The sequence below is a fragment of the Crinia signifera genome, chromosome 11, assembly GCF_055691185.1.
Source record: "Crinia signifera chromosome 11, ASM5569118v1, whole genome shotgun sequence".
Classification (NCBI taxonomy): Eukaryota; Metazoa; Chordata; class Amphibia; order Anura; family Myobatrachidae; genus Crinia; species Crinia signifera.
Window position 1 is genome coordinate 113,536,587 of NC_139227.1, and position 20,636 is coordinate 113,557,222.

Here is a 20,636-nt window from a genome sequence, read left to right on the forward strand (position 1 = left end):
CTTGAAGTTTTTGGAAAAGCATTTCCATAATATGCAGTGTAAGAAGACTCAGACGGGTTATATGCACAAAGCCGCCGACTCTTCTCCAGGGTGTGACATATTGTGTCGACACTCATTGTCGACATGTATCCTAACCCACTCTAGTGGCAGCATTACGTCGTGTTGACTTTCTGACAACAACTCTTCTCTAGCATCAATCATTTACATTTGATGTGTGAATTTCCTTAATGCCCATATTTTTTTTAATGAAATAACATCAGGTCTTCATTCACTGTTTAAAATATAAGATTTAGTGTATATTTGATAGCATAACTTGCATATTATAATACAATGTAATTGACTATTGAATTACCCTTGGTTAGTTTTAGTAGTCTATATTTTATTTGGAGAAGGTGTCCTTAAGTTTAAAGGTACTGGAACAAAGTATCACAAGTCCCCAGCTATTAAACGTGAGGTCTGAGGACATGTAGTTAGTTATAGAGGAAGCTAAGGGTGGTAGTCAATCCTGGGTCATGACCGTCAGTCCGTCCTGACACCCGTGACCCCGTTTTGCTCGATCGCAAATAGGTGGGATTCAATGTCCCGCCTGCCGATCGTTTAAAAGGGTGCGTGGCTGGCCGTGGATTGGCACGATCCGGCCGTGATCGCGACAATCCACGGCCGTTCTTGGCAAAGCGGGCCCGTTCTGTCGATTCGTCTCCAATATCCCCCTAAGCTTTGCTTAACGAGAGTTGTAGGCGGACAACTGGGACAGATGAATCTGGGGTTTACCATGTCCGTAAATCAAATGTTAATAGCAAGAGTTTGCACTCCTGCATTATTTTCCGTGTGATTAGGTGCACAAACATGTCTGTCAACACATTTAATATTATCCGTCTCTGGTTGAACCCCGATCCACATGGCTTGGCTGCATGGTGTATTTTTTTTCTTGTGTGGGGGCAAGCATCAGCGTCGCAAGCTGTATATACACTCTGCGATTTTAGCTTCAACTGGGGAAGAAAAGTTAGCACCATGTGTATGCACTTTAAACTCTCCAGTTTGCCAAAAGGTGGACAATCCCTTTACAAGGGGACACTGAATTCTTCAAATACCACTCATTGGGTTCCGTCCCTAGGTGAAGAATGGCTAGTCTATGTGACAGTGAATTTATTACCATTTAATTTTTGTCTTCCAAGATGAAGGAGACTTAAGTCAGAGCTGTGTAATAACCACCCTCCCATGATTTCGAGGATCCTGATTAAAAATCGACATGTTTTTTTTTCCATCCATACCCGTGCTTTCGATGTAAATGTGGTAGGTGTAGGTTTAGGCACTTAGAAGGGAGGAGTAAGGCTTCAGGGGTACCCTGTGTGTGAACGCCCCAAAACAGTCCACATACATTCAGCTATAAGTGGAGATGCGATTGAGGTGCAAAAACGATATTGTGTATTCTTGACTACAGAGCAGAACATGAACAGCACAAGAACATGCAAGCTTCATCATCGATATCTACTTGCATTCAACGCTATCCGTCTCTAGGTAACATAATATATTAATTAGGATCATATTATGGCAACATAAAACCTTCAGAAATCACAACGATAAACTTTAAATGATGGAATTGCTTTTTGCTTCCTCTACTTGGACACTATTCTCCAGTTTCCGCCTCTTTGGTATATTTAGTCTGTGGCCCATTAAAAACTTCTCAATTGCGCTTATCTGACACTGTATACTGGGCACTGTGCAATCGCCTCCTTTGCCACCCGGGATCTCTGGCGGTGGTTTAGTCTGTAGGCTAGTTTCGTCAGGCAGACTGGAGAGACCAGTGGTGGCAGGACAACTGTTTATTTTTTCCATCATATCTGACTGATTGAAAAAAAAAGAAAAACTTCATTAAAAAAAATTCAAATACTTGCTCCTGAGATCAGTTGGAAAGGTAAATAAGCGATTTGGTGTGTGTAAACCCTTTGAGCGCCAAGTGAATTTGTCAAAATATGGAGAAAAGGTTGGTCACAATAAGTGGCCTGAGGGGCGCATGAGCGGAGTTGTTCTGCTGGAGCTGCGGTCTCGGGACTTGGGAAGTCTGACCCAAGGAATAGTTTACTGGAGAAAAAGGGGGGTTTGAGACCGCGCTCGCTAAAAAGCATGCAACAGGTGTAATTAAAACATTTATTAAGAATAATACATAAAAAATCTATATAAATTAAATCAATTTAAAAGATTGGGGGTACCACAAGTAATACAGAGAGCAGGGATATTCAGGGATATTCACCCACAGTTCGGCCGTAGTGATGTCCTTAGTCCGTTCCTATAATGTCTCCAGATATCGTCCTGTGTAGGAGTGCCAAAGGTACTTGTATTAGGAGAGATGTATGTCTCCAAACCAGGGAGCTCCCGATGTTGCGGGGTGCTCTACCTGGTGGGCTTGATGTTGTTGCCACTTGGTTCCTTTGTGGGGGAGATGTGACTCTCATAACCAGGGAGCTCCTGATGGGATGAGGTGCTCTACCTGGTGGGCTTGGTGATGGTGCTGCTTGGTTCCCAGGAGTGGATTGATTCTGGAGACTGGTTCGGTTTCAGGATGGTAAAAATGTGGGGCGCCTGTAGAATAAGGGTGTCCCTGCTCCTCTTCACCAACACTTAACGCAATAAGCTTTGTCAAGGTGATGAAACCGGACCAGTCTCCAGAATAAATCCACTCCTGGGAACCAAGCAGCACCACCACCAAGCCCACCAGGTAGAGCACCTCATCCCATCAGGAGCTCCCTGGTTATGAGAGTCACATCTCCCCCACAAAGGAACCGAGTGGCAACAACATCAAGCCCACCAGGTAGAGCACCACGCAACATCGGGAGCTCCCTGGTTTGGAGACATACATCTCTCCTAATACAAGTACCTTTGGCACTCCTACACAGGACGATATCTGGAGACATTATAGGAACGGACTAAGGACATCACTACGGCCGAACTGTGGGTGAATATCCCTGCTCTCTGTATTACTTGTGGTACCCCCAATCTTTTAAATTGATTTAATTTATCATATAGATTTTTTATGTATTATTCTTAATAAATGTTTTAATTACACCTGTTGCATGCTTTTTAGCGAGCGCGGTCTCAAACCCCCCTTTTTCTCCAGTGAATTTGTCAAAATAGGTGTGAAAATTGACGAGCAAACATTTTTATTCATCATAATGATCTGTAATGGTTACAATATATAGGAAATGTGTAATAACAGATTATGGGGGCAGATGTATTAAGCCTTAACAAGAGATTGCATCTAGCCAATCACATCCTAACTGCCATGTTACAGGCTGTGTTTGAGTCAGTAAGGAGCTGATTGGCTGGACAGTTATCTCTCTTTATCACCCTTGCATTTATCTCTTGTTAAGGCTTCATACATCTGCCCCTATATTGGAATTTCTATAACAAAGGAGAGTGGCGCTGGCGTTTTTAGCGGATATTTGGAACATCTCTCCCAGATGTTGGCAATCGGAGGGTTAATCAATGGCTCGGAGGCCTGAGCCACCGAATCTGTGATAATCATTATTCAAGCCATTTTCTGTGAACATTAATAAAAGAGCTTTGCATATGTTCAGTAGCCTTTTTAGACCGACCAAAGGAAACATTGCACCCAAATCACATATCTTATAAATGTACAATTAGCTTTTCAATAAATATATATAATTGGCTTCATGTAATCTGCATTTTTTTCCCTTTTTTTTGTATTTTTTTTATTGACAGCAAGTTCATACATTATTTATTACCAGTTATTTATATAGCGCACACATATTCCGCAGCGCTGTACAGAGAATACTTAAACACTCACATCAGTCCCTGCCCCGGTGGAGCTTACAATCTATATCCCCTACCACATGTACACGCGCACACAGACATTCTAGGGTTAATTGGGTTGGGAACCAATTAACCTACCTGTATATTTTGGGATTGTGGGAGGAAACCCACGCAAGCACAGGGAGAATATACAAACTCCACACAGTTAGGGCCATGGTGGGAATCAAACCCATGACCTCATTCTGTGAGGCAGTAATGCTAATTACACCGTCCGTACTGCCCCGTATATATAACACATGGTGGGGATAGAACCCATGACCTCAGTGCTGTGAGGCAGTAATATAACCATTACACCATCCGTACTGCCCTGTATATATAACACATGGTGGGAATAGAACCCATAACCTCAGCGCTGTGAGGCAGTAATGTAACCATTACACCATCCGTACTGCCCCGTATATATAACACATGGTGGGGATAGAACCCATGACCTCAGTGCTGTGAGGCAGTAATGCTAACCATTACACCATCCGTACTGCCCATATATATATATAACACATGGTGGGGATGGAACCCATGACCTCAGTGCTGTGAGGCAGTAATGCTATAACCATTACACCATCCGTACTGCGCTGTATATATAACACATGGTGGGAATAGAACCCATGACCTCAGTGCTGTGAGGCAGTAATGTAACCATTACACCGCCCTTGCTGCCCCGTATATATAACACATGGTGGGGATAGAACCCATGACCTCAGTGCTGTGAGGCAGTAATGCTAACCATTACACCATCCGTACTGCCCCGTATATATAACACATGGTAGGAATAGAACCCATGACCTCAGTGCTGTGAGGCAGTAATGCTATAACCATTACACCGTCCGTACTGCACCGTATATATAACACATGGTGGGGATAGAACCCATGACCTCATTCTGTGAGGCAGTAATGCTATAACCATTACACCATCCGTACTGCCCTCCACCTTGTTAAGAATAGTAGAATAACGGAAAGCACATTTCAACCAATGTCATAATTTTTAAACACATATAATGTACATGTAATAAAAATAGTCGGTACTTGTTTCCTAGCACGGCCACAATCGCGGCCATCGCGTGTCATTTTTAGTGGTCTGCGACGCGTCCGACGCGATGCCCCCGATTTTCCCATTGAAAAAAGTCAATATCGCGTCGTATGCGGCTAAAAAAGGCTTAAATGGTCCAGACGCGATGCCCCCAATTTCCCCATAGGGAACAATGTTAAATGGCTCAATTTACCCAAATCATCATAGGGAACAATAGTAAATGGGCCAGAAAACCCCAAAAACACAGCTGAACAGTGAAATGTCCCCCCAAAAGTAGTTGCCGCCACCCCACGATCAACGCGAATCCGAAGCGTGGCGAGGGGCGGCGGTACGCGTCCTCCGACCTTTTCATACCCCCACTATCCACGTCGGCGTGGAGTTGAGAATAGAATAGTGTGGCGAGCGCAGCGAGCCCGAAGCGTGGCGAGGGGACGCGGATACCTTCACAGGTAAACGCGTCCCTTCGCGGGCTTCACAGGTATCCGCGTCCGCTCGCCACACTATTCTATTCTCAACTCCACGCCGACGTGGATAGTGGGGGTATGAAAAGGTCGGAGGACGCGTACCGCCGCCCCTCGCGGGCTCGCTGCGCTCGCCACGCTTCGGGTTCGCGTTGATCGTGGGGTGGCGTAAACTACTTTTGGGGGGACATTTCACTGTTCAGCTGTGTTTTTTGGGTTTTCTGGCCCATTTACCATTGTTCCCTATGATGATTTCGGTAAATTGAGCCATTTAACATTGATTCCTATGGGAAATCGGGGGCATCGCGGGTAAATTGAGGCATTTAACATTGTTCCCTATGGGGAAATCGCGGGCATCGCGTCGGTACCATCGCACCCGATTTTTTAGTGCATGCGATGGCCGCGATGCCCCCGATTTTTCCTCACGATGCCCACAATCATGATCGTTGTGGCCGTGCTAGGAAACAAGTACCAAATAGTCCAATCACTATTATTATTATAGTTTTATTTTATTATAATTATAGTTTTATTTATAAGGCGCCACAAGTGTTTCGCAGCGCCGTACAAAGGAACAATACAGGGAGACAAAACTTGGCATAACATTGAATAAATAACAAAAATACAGTACAAATAAAGAGCACCACAGTTCAATACACATTACAGCTTAAATGTAAGTAGTGAGGACCCAATCAACATACAACTAGAGGCTTGAGGCCAATGATGGAGATGAGTATGCAGACGAAGATGGTCACTGAGTGTTGGAGTAAAGGAGAGCTGTGAGTGAAATGTGAAGAGAAGTGGGCTTTGACAACAGGAGGGAAGAGGGCCCTACTCGGAGGAGCTTACAATCTAGTAGGAAGGGGAGACAGACAGATTACAAGAGGTGCAAGCGAGGGGGTGGTGGTTAGATAGCAGGATGTAAACAGGCAAGGGGTCGGAGAACCAGCTGGTTTATGCAGTGGAAGGGTACGCTTTGATGAATAGGTGAGTTTTCAGTGCCCGTTTGAAGCTTTGCAAGGTCGGGGAGAGTCTAATGGAGCGAGGGAGTGCGTTCCACTGAAGGGGTGCTGCACGGGCAAAGTCCTGTACTCTAGCATGGGAAGCAGTGATCAGGGTAGAGGAGAGACGACAGTCGTCAGCTGACCGTAGAGGGCGGGAGGGTGTATGAATGGAGATGAGGTTAGAGATATATGGAGCAATGGAATTAGAGATGGCCCTGTATGTGAGTGTGAGGTGTTTGAAGAGGATTCTGTAGGGGAATGGAAGCCAGTGCAGATTTTGTTGAAGGGGAGTAGCAGAGTTAGAGCGGCGGGAGAGGAAGATAAGCCTGGCTGCAGCATTGAGGACAGATTGGAGAGGAGCTAGTTGGGATTGAGCGAGGCCAGTGAGAAGAGCATTACAGTAGTCAAGCCGTGAGATGACTAATGAGTGGATGATCAGCTTAGTTGCACTCTGTGAGAGAAAGGGCCTGATGCGAGCAATGTTGCGTAACTGGAACCGGCAAGAATGAGCCAGGGCTTGGATGTGGGGTGCAAAGGAGAGGGAGGAGTCAAGAGTGACACCCAGGCAGCGGAGTTGGGGAACAGGGGAGATGATGGTGTTGTTAACAGTGAAAGAGATATTAGTAGGGGGCATAGCTCTGGGTGGGGGAAAGATAATAAGTTCGGTTTTGTCCATATTCAGCTTCAGAAATCGCTCAGACATCCAGGTAGAGATGGCAGCTAGGCAGTTGGAAACTTGAGAGAAAACAGTGGGGGACAGATCAGGAGAGGAGAGGTAGATTTGGGTGTCATCTGCATAGAGGTGATATTGGAAGCCAAAGGAGTTAATGAGTGCACCCAGAGAGGAGGTGTACAGAGAGAACAGAATGGGGCCAAGGACGGAACCCTGAGGGACCCCGACAGGAAGGATAGAAGGTGGTGAGGTAGAGCCAGAGGCAGAGACTGAGAAGGAACGGTTGAAGAGGTAAGAGGAAAACCAGTTGAAGACTGTGCCAGAGAGGCCAATATTTTGGAGTGTGTGGAGGAGGAGAGGGTGATCCACAGTGTCAAAGGCAGCAGATAGGTCCAAAAGGATAAGCAGGGAGAAGTGACCCTTGGATTTGGCTGACAGCAGGTCATTGGTGACTTTCACTAGGGCAGTCTCAGTGGAGTGAAGTGGGCGAAAGCCAGATTGAAGGGGATCTAGGATGGAGTGGTCAGACAGGTAGCTGGTGAGACGCCTGTAAACCAGCCGTTCTAGTATTTTAGAGGCAAATGGGAGAAGAGAGATAGGGTGGTAGCTTGTGGGAGATAAAGGGTCCAGGTTAGGTTTTTTAAGAATAGGCGAGACCAGAGCGTGTTTGAAGGGTGAGGGAAAGATGCCAGTAGAAAGAGATAGGTTAAAGAGGTGAGCAAGGTGGGAGCAGCCAGTGGGGGAGAGGGAACTGAGGAGACGGGAGGGGAGAGGGTCCAAGGGACAGATAGAGGGGGGAGAGGATGAGATGAGGGAGCGGACTTCCTCAGCTGTAGTAGGACAGAGTGGGGTAGTTGGTAGTTGGTATTAATACAAATTAGGCTAAACAGAGCCTTAATTTAGGAGAAAAATAGAGAATATAAAATGTTCAAGAAACCTATATTTATGGAGGCCAGTCTAAATCCCAAGATGTGGGTATGCCCCTCTTTAGGCACAACAACCAGGTAGACTTGTACAATGCTATAAACACCTATGTTAAAGGAAAGGGTGAAGTCAAATCCCTCCTGCTGTTCTGAGCCCCCACACACACAAATCCAAGCTTTACATGCAAAACCAATAGAAAGTCTGGTACAAATATAAATAATACATTTTTAAAAAGTAAAATGAACCTGCCTCTTTTCTATGGGCCTCATTCATGCAAGTAAAAAGCAAAAAAAAAAAAAAGTAAATAAATTTGTTTTTGGCGCAAACCATGATGCCACGCAAGGAGAGCCATCCCCTCAGTCTGCCCGCCTATGGCACTATATACACGTATGTTTATCCTAAGGTATCCTTGCATGGAAAAGAGAATAAATAAAGTAGATGTGCAATATTACTAGCTAGGAAAATATCCGAAGTGCCGCCACCATTCCCACATGTACGGACATAAACAAAATAGGGCAGGCATGTCCAAACTGTGGCCCTCCAGCTGTTGTGAAACTACAAGTCCCATCATGCCTTGCCACAGGGATAGGGAATGCTAAAACTATGGCAAGGCATGCTGGGATGTGTAGTTTCACCACAGCTGGAGGGCCAGTTTGGCCATACCTGAAATAGAGGGTTTCTAAAAATGTTGTACTGCCATTTTAATTTATTAAAACATTGCTACTACATCGCTGTGGGAAACACCATGAAATGTATTGGCAAATTTGTAAATGTTTGTCACCCTCAAAAAAAATGGTGGGCATGTTAAAGTTTGGGTTTGGGCCATTGGTGGACCCAATATGGGTTGATGACTGAAGGTCAACACATCACATAGGTTGACAGGGTTGGAAGTTTGACACAAGCATTGGGTCAACAATGACAGTCAAAAGGTCGACCTTTCTTCTATTTGGCCATGCTAAAACTGTTGCAGTGCATGCTGGGATGTGTAGTAACAGCTGGAGGACCGAAGGTTCCCCACACCTGGTTTAAAGCCTAGAGCTGTACATTGTGCAGCTGTGGGTTACATGGATACACAGGCAGCAATGACTCACGTGTTCTGTGGGATCAGGAGAATTAGGAAACGTCTGTACCAATGCATTCCATTCTGCGCTGTGGTCCTTCCTGGGGACCGGATGGGCATTGGTAGACAAAGCATCAAATAGTCTTCTCTTTATTGTTGAACCTGATGAATGAGTTAAAGTTTATTTCATGACAAAATAAATTCACAATATGAAAATCGATGAGCAGCTGTGCTAATAAATCACATTCATGACATCCATCATTTATAGTAACAAGGCTTAAAAATCTAATGCAAACCAATATGTAGAACAGGAAAATAATCTAGAAAATATTCTCAAGAAATATGATGGGGTCTGTCCCCCTCTAACTGCACGTCTGCAGCCCACCCCTGGGAGCCCCCTCTGGAGCTAATTCAGCCTAGGTAGGTGGCCTGCCCTGTGTGTGTATATACTATATACTCTGGCAATATCCATGTACCACACTGACTTCCCACTCAGACTACACCATACACCATCCAGACCAGCTTACATACCTCCATATACATATATCACACGGAATCAACACATCCATATGCCAGGTGGCCAACACGTCAACCACATTTCAACAGAGGAATATTAACACTACCGCAACATGAACTCTCCCACTCCCGAAACCCATTGTGTTTCTGATATCTCCTGTGGAAAGTTGTGGGAGTTCCACAACACGCAGCACTTACGACATCACTGCCTCCACAACACCCAGCAGTTGCAACATCACCATAACAACCCACGGTTGCAACATCACCATAACAATCCACGGTTGCAACATCATTGGGCAGTACGGATGGTGTAATGGTTACATTACTGCCTCACAGCACTGAGATCATGGGTTCTATTCCCACCATGTGTTATATATACGGGGCAGTACGGATGGTGTAATGGTTACATTACTGCCTCACAGCACTGAGATCATGGGTTCTATTCCCACCATGTGTTATATATACGGGGCAGTACGGATGGTGTAATGGTTACATTACTGCCTCACAGCACTGAGGTCATGGGTTCTATTCCCACCATGTGTTATATATACGGGGCAGTACGGATGGTGTAATGGTTATAGCATTACTACTTCACAGCGCTGAGGTCATGGGTTCTATCCCCACCATGTGTTATATATACGGGGCAGTACGGATGGTGTAATGGTTATAGCATTACTGCCACACAGCACTGAGGTCATGGGTTCTATTCCCACCATGTGTTATATATACGGGGCAGTACGGATGGTGTAATGGTTATAGCATTACTGCCTCACAGCGCTGAGATCATGGGTTCTATCCCCACCATGTGTTATATATACGGGGCAGTATGGACGGTGTAATGGTTATGGCATTACTGCCTCACAGCGCTGAGGTCATGGGTTCTATCCCCACCATGTGTTATATATACGGGGCAGTACGGATGGTGTAATGGTTAGTATTACTGCCTCACAGCGCTGAGGTCATGGGTTCTATCCCCACCATGTGTTATATATACGGGGCAGTACGGATGGTGTAATGGTTATATTACTGCCTCACAGCACTGAGGTCATGGGTTCTATCCCCACCATGTGTTATATATACAGGGCAGTACGGATGGTGTAATGGTTAGCATTACTGCCTCACAGCACTGAGGTCATGGGTTCTATCCCCACTATGTGTTATATATACGGGGCAGTACGGACGGTGTAATGGTTATATTACTGCCTCACAGTGCTGAGGTCATGGGTTCTATCCCCACCATGTGTTATATATATGGGGCAGTACGGACGGTGTAATGGTTACATTACTGCCTCACAGTGCTGAGGTCATGGGTTCTATACCCACCATGTGTTATATATATACGGGGTAGTACGGATGGTGTAATGGTTAGCATTACTGCCTCACAGCGCTGAGGTCATGGGTTCTATTCCCACCATGTGTTATATATACGGGGCAGTACGGATGGTGTAATGGTTACATTACTGCCTCACAGCGCTGAGGTCACGGGTTCTATTCCCCACCATGTGTTATATATACGGGGCAGTACGGATGGTGTAATGGTTAGCATTACTGCCTCACAGCGCTGAGGTCATGGGTTCTATCCCCACCATGTGTTATATATACACGGGGCAGTACGGATGGTGTAATGGTTACATTACTGCCTCACAGCACTGAGATCATGGGTTCTATTCCCACCATGTGTTATATATACGGGGCAGTACGGATGGTGTAATGGTTAGCATTACTGCCTCACAGCGCTGAGGTCATGGGTTCTATCCCCACCATGTGTTATATATAAAAGGGGCAGTACGGACGGTGTAATGGTTAGCATTACTGCCTCACAGCACTGAGGTCATGGGTTCTATCCCCACCATGTGTTATATATACGGGGCAGTACGGATGGTGTAATGGTTACATTACTGCCTCACAGCACTGAGATCATGGGTTCTATTCCCACCATGTGTTATATATACGGGGCAGTACGGATGGTGTAATGGTTAGCATTACTGCCTCACAGCACTGAGGTCATGGGTTCTATCCCCACCATGTGTTATATATACGGGGCAGTACGGATGGTGTAATGGTTAGCATTACTGCCTCACAGCGCTGAGGTCATGGGTTCTATCCCCACCATGTGTTATATATAAAAGGGGCAGTACGGACGGTGTAATGGTTAGCATTACTGCCTCACAGCACTGAGGTCATGGGTTCTATCCCCACCATGTGTTATATATACGGGGCAGTACGGATGGTGTAATGGTTACATTACTGCCTCACAGCGCTGAGTTCACGGGTTCTATCCCCACCATGTGTTATATATACGGGGCAGTACGGATGGTGTAATGGTTACATTACTGCCTCACAGCACTGAGATCATGGGTTCTATTCCCACCATGTGTTATATATAAAAGGGGCAGTACGGACGGTGTAATGGTTAGCATTACTGCCTCACAGCACTGAGGTCATGGGTTCTATCCCCACCATGTGTTATATATACGGGGCAGTACGGATGGTGTAATGGTTACATTACTGCCTCACAGCGCTGAGTTCACGGGTTCTATCCCCACCATGTGTTATATATACGGGGCAGTACGGATGGGGTAATGGTTATATTACTGCCTCACAGCACTGAGGTCATGGGTTCTATTCCCACCCTGTGTTATATATACGGGGCAGTACGGATGTTGTAATGGTTATAGCATTACTGCCTCACAGCGCTGAGGTCATGGGTTCTATCCCCACCATGTCTTATATATACAGGGCAGTACGGACGGTGTAATGGTTATAGCATTACTGCCTCACAGCACTGAGGTCATGGGTTCTATCCACACTATGTGTTATATATACGGGGCAGTACGGATGGTGTAATGGTTACATTACTGCCTCACAGCACTGAGGTCATGGGTTCTATCTCCACCATGTGTTATATATACGGGGCAGTACGGATGGTGTAATGGTTACATTACTGCCTCACATCGCTGAGGTCATGCGGTCTATCCCCACCATGTGTTATATATACGGGGCAGTACGGACGGTGTAATGGTTACATTACTGCCTCACAGCACTGAGGTCATGGGTTCGTTTCCCACCATGACTCTAACTTTGCGGAGTTTGTATATTCTCCCCGTGCTTGCGTGAGTTTCCTCTGAGTACTCCGGTTTCCTCCCACAATCCAAAAATATACAGATAGGTCAATTGGCTCCCAACACAATTAACCCTAGACTGTGTGTGTGTGTGTGTGTGTGTGTGTGTGTATACATGTGGTAGGGAATATAGATTGTAACTGGGGCAGGGACTGATGTGAGTGTTCAACTATTCTCTGTACAGCGCTGCGGAATATGTGTGCGCTATATAAATACCTGCTGTAGTAATAAATCATTGCTCCCTCAATGACTCACATTCACAGATACTGACCCAGTGATAGTTGAAAATGAATTGATGATACTAAGCTGTGATCTTTTTCTGAAATTAACTATATCTATACATAGTTATCTAACAATTGTAGCGTCATTTATTTGTGTGAATCCCTATTCTATTCAATGAAGGCAAATAAGATGAACCATTGTGGGCCTTTTGATTCATTCGGTCGCACGGAGGACCGATGTTTAGTGTCTGCACATGTGTTCTAGTGAAGGTGTGCTTGCTGCATGTGTTCTAGTAAAGGTGCGCTTGCTGCATGTGTTCTAGTGAAGGTGTGCTTGCTGCATGTGTTCTAGTAAAGGTGCGCTTGCTGCATGTGTTCTAGTAAAGGTGCGCTTGCTGCATGTGTTCTAGTAAAGGTGCGCTTGCTGCATGTGTTCTAGTAAAGGTGCGCTTGCTGCATGTGTTCTAGTAAAGGTGCGCTTGCTGCATGTGTTCTAGTAAAGGTGCGCTTGCTGCATGTGTTCTAGTAAAGGTGTGCTTGCTGCATGTGTTCTAGTAAAGGTGTGCTTGCTGCATGTGTTCTAGTAAAGGTGTGCTTGCTGCATGTGTTCTAGTAAAGGTGTGCTTGCTGCATGTGTTCTAGTAAAGGTGCGCTTGCTGCAGGTGTTCTAGTAAAGGTGCGCTTGCTGCATGTGTTCTAGTAAAGGTGTGCTTGCTGCATGTGTTCTAGTAAAGGTGCGCTTGCTGCATGTGTTCTAGTAAAGGTGTGCTTGCTGCATGTGTTCTAGTAAAGGTGTGCTTGCTGCATGTGTTCTAGTAAAGGTGTGCTTGCTGCAGGTGTTCTAGTAAAGGTGTGATTGCTGCATGTGTTCTAGTAAAGGTGTGCTTGCTGCAGGTGTTCTAGTAAAGGTGTGCTTGCTGCAGGTGTTCTAGTAAAGGTGTGCTTGCTGCAGGTGTTCTAGTAAAGGTGCGCTTGCTGCATGTGTTCTAGTAAAGGTGTGCTTGCTGCATGTGTTCTAGTAAAGGCGTGCTTGCTGCATGTGTTCTAGTAAAGGCGTGCTTGCTGCATGTGTTCTAGTAAAGGCGTGCTTGCTGCATGTGTTCTAGTAAAGGCGTGCTTGCTGCATGTGTTCTAGTAAAGGCGTGCTTGCTGCATGTGTTCTAGTAAAGGTGTGCTTGCTGCATGTGTTCTAGTAAAGGCGTGCTTGCTGCATGTGTTCTAGTAAAGGTGTGCTTGCTGCAGGTATTCTAGTAAAGGTGTGCTTGCTGCATGTGTTCTAGTAAAGGTGTGCTTGCTGCAGGTGTTCTAGTAAAGGTGTGCTTGCTGCCGGTGTTCTAGTAAAGGTGTGCTTGCTGCAGGTGTTCTAGTAAAGGTGTGCTTGCTGCAGGTGTTCTAGTAAAGGTGTGCTTGCTGCATGTGTTCTAGTAAAGGTGTGCTTGCTGCAGGTGTTCTAGTAAAGGTGTGCTTGCTGCAGGTGTTCTAGTAAAGGTGCGCTTGCTGCATGTGTTCTAGTAAAGGCGCGCTTGCTGCATGTGTTCTAGTAAAGGTGCGCTTGCTGCATGTGTTCTAGTAAAGGTGCGCTTGCTGCATGTGTTCTAGTAAAGGTGCGCTTGCTGCATGTGTTCTAGTAAAGGTGCGCTTGCTGCATGTGTTCTAGTAAAGGTGCGCTTGCTGCATGTGTTCTAGTAAAGGTGCGCTTGCTGCATGTGTTCTAGTAAAGGTGCGCTTGCTGCATGTGTTCTAGTAAAGGTGTGCTTGCTGCATGTGTTCTAGTAAAGGTGCGCTTGCTGCAGGTGTTCTAGTAAAGGTGTGCTTGCTGCATGTGTTCTAGTAAAGGTGCGCTTGCTGCATGTGTTCTAGTAAAGGTGCGCTTGCTGCATGTGTTCTAGTAAAGGTGTGCTTGCTGCATGTGTTCTTTTTTATTATTTTACTTGCATGATTTCTATTTAAGCACACTATTTAGTTGAATTGTAAACTTAGATACTTATTGTAGTTACAATATTTTATATTGTAGCTTACACAATAGACCACCAACATTACTTTAGGATGCCCCAGTGCCCCAAATTTGTGGCCAACACCAACACCATATGCCATATTGTTTGGACACTCTGACCATCCCACGTACCACTCTGACCATCCCACATACCACTCTGACCATCCCACATTCCACTCAGACCATCCCACGTACCACTCTGACCATCCCACATACCACTCTGACCATCCCACATTCCACTCTGACCATCCCACATTCCACTCTGACCATCCCACATTCCACTCTGACCATCCCACCTGCCACTCTGACCATCCCATGTACCACTCGGACCATCTCATGTACTTGACCATCCCACGTACCACTATGACCATCCCACATCCCACTATGACCCTCCCACATCCCACTATGACCCTCCCACATCCCACTATGACCCTCCCACATGCAGCTAATAAAAAAGGAAGGGGCTAGCATAAAATTAAAGTAACGACAGTGATCAAATCAGACTAACTCATGAGACTTTTCCCGAATGTATGCTACAAAATAAATAATAGCGAGAATCTGATTGGATGGGCAAGACTTCAACTTTTGCGCTTTGGAAGGATTGATCCATTTCCTCCTGCATTTGTGTGGTCATAGACAACGTAACTGCCTACTACAGCCCCACCCATCAGCACTGTTGCTGGTTCCTCTCGTCACTTTCAGCACCAGCGGCATGCGCCACCCCCGCTAACATTGTAGGTGCTGCACAGTAACGTTATAGTAAAGTTGTTAATGAGGTAGAACTCCTTCAGCTCATTTATTTTAATCCTGAAAAGATCATTACATGGATAACATAGCCTTTCGGTATAAATGTGAAGGCTATATATATATGATAACTCACCACGGTCGTCTTTTGTGGACATCTCTTGACTTGACACTATAGGGGAAGTACAGTTGCTCTGTTTGCTGCATGAGATGTTTATAGATGACCTAGTCCATGGATTTGTTCCTGGCAAAGAAAATAATTTTGCCAAGGTGCCACATGTGTTTGCACCCCCCTTCTCAGGCAACCTGGCTGGTGTTATGTAAGATGTCTCCTCATGTGGTTTGGAGCTATCTTCTTGACCTGGACAGCTAACAGCCGCATTTTCTTTAACCACATATACCGGGTCTCCAACTTGCTCTAACTTGGCAGCCTGCAAATCTTCCTTCAATTTTGTGTCGCTTGTCCTTGATTTCACCATGGTTGCTCCCTTTCCATCCATTGGTGGACAACAATCTTCGAAATCTTCAAGTAAATGAACTTTCAAGGCAACTATGTTCTCAGTCTGTTGTAATGAGTGAGAATTGTCATCTTTAGGATCCAAAACTAAGGACACATTGTTCACAGGTACTTGAAAGCTGGAAAGATGAATTAATGCTGAACTAGTAGTTGAACGTGGTTCTTGGCCTATCCCTTTACTCTCTGTTTCTTGTATTTGGGTATTGTTGAAGCTACGCATCTTAGCATCTTCAAATACAAATGACTTGTGGTCATCTCTCTCAATTTGTATAGACAGAGTCGAGCCTGCACATTCTCCACCAGCATTCTCTGATGTTGGCTGCAAAGGGTCTGTTCTAGTCTTATTTTGATCAGTTAGGAGAGAACTTGCGCTTAACTCTGATAAGCCCAAGTTCAAAACAGGAGAATGACTACTTAAACCCCCAGGGGTGCAGCTGATGCCGGTTCCAGCTGGGGAGTCCTCTCTATCTGCACACTGCCCATCAAGTTGTTGTTCTGTAGTTTCAGGAAACAGTTGGGGTTCTTGTGTGGTTATTTCATTTACTAAGACACAATTGCCATTCTCCGTGGTGTCCACCTTATCAATTAGAATATAAACTGCTTCACCTGTACCATCCCCAGATTTCCGATGGCTGGAGTCTGTCTGCTGACTTGCATCTTTACTGTAGACAGTCAGTGGTTTATTATTGTCTGGCAGCATCTTTAAGGATTCCACTATGACTTGTGTCTGCATAGGATTGCTGCATTCGGCTGCTCTGTCATTATATTCTGCACCATCCATCAAACATGCAGTGTCAGCTGGGATCTCTGCAGTGCACATCCCATCGCAGCACTCTTCCGCACTTTGTTTAACAGTTGCTAAGTTGTCTTTGTTCTTTGTATGGCTGCACTCGTTCTCCTGCTCATCAATAAGACGTGCCTTATCTGTCATGTTATAAACATTTGGAAGGCTGTTCGTATCTGAGTTGAAAAAAAAACAACCATTATATTACATTAAAGCAAAGACTCAAATAATGTATATGTTATATTATCTATGTATACATGAGAAAAAAATCAGATTGTAAGATGCCCTAAAATTGTCAGTGTTGCATTATTTTTTATATATAGTATATAGCAGGGATGGGGAACCTTCGGCCCTCCAGCTGTTGTTGAACTGCACATCCCAGCATGCCCTGCTACAGTTTTGCTATTTGGCCATACAAAAACTGTTGCAGGGCATGCTGGGATGTGTAGTTTAACAACAGCTGGAGGGCCGAAGGTTCCCCAACCCTGGTATATAGTATATATTAGGTGAATGTTTGTGAAATCTTTCAGTCAGTATGCCGCCGACGATGCAGGTCATGGTAGTGATTGACTCCAGTGATTTTTCATCTGTTTTTGTGATGGATGATTTACAAATACAACGGGCTGCTGTAAAGTTTTGTTTCCTTTTAAGAAATGCGGCAGGAACTGTTGTTATGCTCCAAAACCTCCATGAGTAGAACACAAGTTTACGAATGATTCTCCTGTTTCAAAGAGGTAAAATGTCAATTGACAATCAACCCCGTTCTGGACGTCCTTTGACTGAGGAAAATGAGACGATAATTGTTCATCCGAAGTTTTTATTTGGAAGTTTTGAAAAAGTTGTGCCACGATTTGAGGAAAAAACATCCTGATTTGTGGCAAACAGATGTTTCTTCCATCATGACAACTCACCTTGCCACAGTGCATTGAGAGTGTTAAGCATTTTTATGGCATCCACCTCCCAAGCCAAAGGATCCCTGGTCCTCGCACAGAACCTGGATACCTGACAATTGTGTCTGGATGCCATTAAGTCCACTTCTGGGAGTCCCCAAAGAGCCACAATTTCCTGGAACACTTCTGGGTGTAACGCCCATTCTCCCTCCAGGAGATCCGCTCTGCTGAGAAAATCCGCTTCCACATTCCGGTTTCCCGGAATAAACACAGCAGAAATGGCTGACACCTTAGAAGCAATTTTGACTCCTCATCTCCAGCCTCACAGGTGTATTCCACCGCCGCCGTTAGCTTTTCAGCCAAGGCAAACGCTTCTGAATCCGGCTGCAATAAAGCACACAGGGAATTTGCCCATGCCATCATGGCCTTGGAGACCCAGGCAGAAGCAATAATGGGTCTGAGAGTAAACCCAACACCTTCAAACACCGCCTTTAAACAACCCTCCAACTTTCATCTACCGGGTCTTTAAATGCAGCACCCCCTTGCACAGGCAAAGCAGTAGTTTTAGACAGCCTAGCGACCGGGGCATCTACCAGTGGGACCTTTTCCACAATTTTACATGCTCTTCCGGCATGGGGTACAGGCTTAAAAACCTCTTGGGCATAAGGAGTCTCTTATCAGGTGTTTTCCACGCCCCTCCCAACAATTCCTGCATGCCTTCATCAGAAGGAAAAGGGACTGCGTCCCTGCGCTGTCTCTGGAACACTCCCTGTTGGGGAGGTTTATCCACCTCAGATAAATTCAATGCCTGTTTTACAGCCAAAATTAAATCATCAACACCAAGAACAGAGGATTCAATCTCTTCCCTCTGATCCCAAGACATGTCTTCCACACACTCCCCGTCCTCCTCTGAGTCTATATTAAGGATAGGTGGGGTGGATAAAGGATATCTGGGAGAAACCTTTAGACGGGATGCAGTCAAAATCCCGACGGTCAAAATCCTGAATGGGTCATAATACAGACAAGGACAAAATCCCGACATTTAAAATACCGACAAGGACAAAATCCCGATATTTAAAATCCCGACATGGTCAAAATACCGACATATAGAATGTACAGGTGAAACTGTCAACATGACTTTGGGTCGACAGGTCGCGAGGTCGACATGGGTATTTTCACTAATTCTCTCTGCACATGTTACATCTGCCCCACCTGCAGTGCACATGGTTTTGTCCATTTGAGAAGGAATTTGCCAGAAGGAGTGAACCAGAATAACCCCTTAAGTGGTAAAGGGTACCAGTACTGTCAAATTTTTCTATATTCATATATTATCCTATGTACATTCAAAAATATTGCTCATTACTATACGCTATTTGTTCTTTCTGTCTCTGTCGGGAATTTGTATGTTTCTTACTGGTTTGGAAAACGCAATAAAAAACACTTAATAAAAAAAAAGAGACCTTAAAGAAAAATGTTTTGCTTAGATTGAGGAGGTGAAACAGAAACCGACAAAAGTACTAAAAGGCCGGTTTCACACACTCCGGCTCCTGCCGGACGGTGAAATCCCGCACGGCCAGCCGCACACAGTAGTTTATCATGGAGGGGATGGCCACAGCCCGGCAGCCGTCCCTTCCAGTGGCGGGATCCGGCTGCAGCCGTGCGGCCGGGCCGTTGCCGTCCCGTGTGAATGGACACAATAGTGTCCATCCACAACTAATGTGTGCAGCACGGCACCCTGGCCTTGCGGGATTTCACCGTCCGGCAGGAGCCGGAGTGTGTGAAACCGGCCAAAGGCATCAACAATGATGAGTTAAGAAATAGTTTTGAGCAACGGAAAAACCCTTTGGACAAATGTATTGATTCAATTGGAGAGGAATTTGAAGGTGACTGACGTTTCAAAATGTACAAATAAGTAAACAATTTTTTTTATAAATTAATCCCAGTTTCTTTGGGGTACTCCCTCGTAATTTAGGTTACTGCATTAATGTACTGTAATTAAAGTATAGTATTTTTAGTAAACATATAAATGAAAAATGAAAGAATTGCGCACAGGAAACATATTATACAGTAGGTACAATAAGAGCGTTGGACCATCAATCTCACTGACCTTTACAAACACATTCCAAATTGCTCTCGTTCCTTCTCAGTATCGTCTCACTAGTTGCATTACAGTCATCCATGTTGAAACTTTTTGTGTTGTCTACAGGATCGCTCTGTGTTTTATACGCCGGTCCGCTGCATTCTGTCCCACAATCTTTAATATACATATTAGGTGCATGCTCTTGTGCCTTTAAGAAAAATGCATACAATAAAGAACAATTCAGTACATAATTTTCATTACAAAAAGATTGCACACAATGGGGGGTATTCAATGTAGGGTCACGACTGTCGGGCTGGCCCAACAGCCGTTACCCTGTCCCATTCTCGGCCGGCTCCACAGGGATTTTGCAGGCGGGATTCAATGTCCTGCCTGACGAGCGCCAAGAAGGGGGCATGGCCGCGAGAAGCGGCAGGAAATCGGCGAGCTGCGGTCGGGAGCTCGCCAATTCCCGGCATAACGTGCTCCACTGCTTGTGAAGTCGGGCACGTTCTGCAATGTTCCCTGTTCAATGCTGTTGGGGAAGACAGCATTGAATAGGGAACCGCCGCCAGATTGAATATCCCCAATGCCGATATCAAGGTAAAGCTAAAAATTTGCACAGCGCATCCATCGTGCAGAGGATCGAATTCAGCATACTGTAGATCTCTAATTAGAGGATTTGCAAATGGAGCATTTATAGAAAAACTGTGGGAAAATAGCGACTGAAAATGAGTATGGATTATAAACACAATGTAGCCGCAGTTTGCCTGGCAGGAAGCTGGAAACCTGTCC

The 20,636-nt window shown here is 45.2% G+C and overlaps 1 protein-coding gene across 3 annotated transcripts in view; it reads right to left on the reverse strand.

Moving 5' to 3' along the window:
- Positions 1–1,402: 1,402 nt before the first annotated feature.
- The window catches only part of CCDC73 (coiled-coil domain containing 73), a 94,436-nt gene continuing 75,202 nt past the window's right edge, over positions 1,403–20,636 (reverse strand). For all 3 annotated transcript variants that reach the window (XM_083164303.1, XM_083164304.1, XM_083164305.1), the window contains 4 exons: positions 19,872–20,052; positions 15,710–17,050; positions 9,009–9,139; positions 1,403–1,845 (listed from right to left, as the gene is read on the reverse strand). In XM_083164303.1, coding sequence (XP_083020429.1) covers positions 1,588–1,845; positions 9,009–9,139; positions 15,710–17,050; positions 19,872–20,052 — 1,911 coding nt within the window. In that variant the 3' untranslated portion in view covers positions 1,403–1,587. The remainder of the gene's footprint in view (positions 1,846–9,008; positions 9,140–15,709; positions 17,051–19,871; positions 20,053–20,636) is intronic.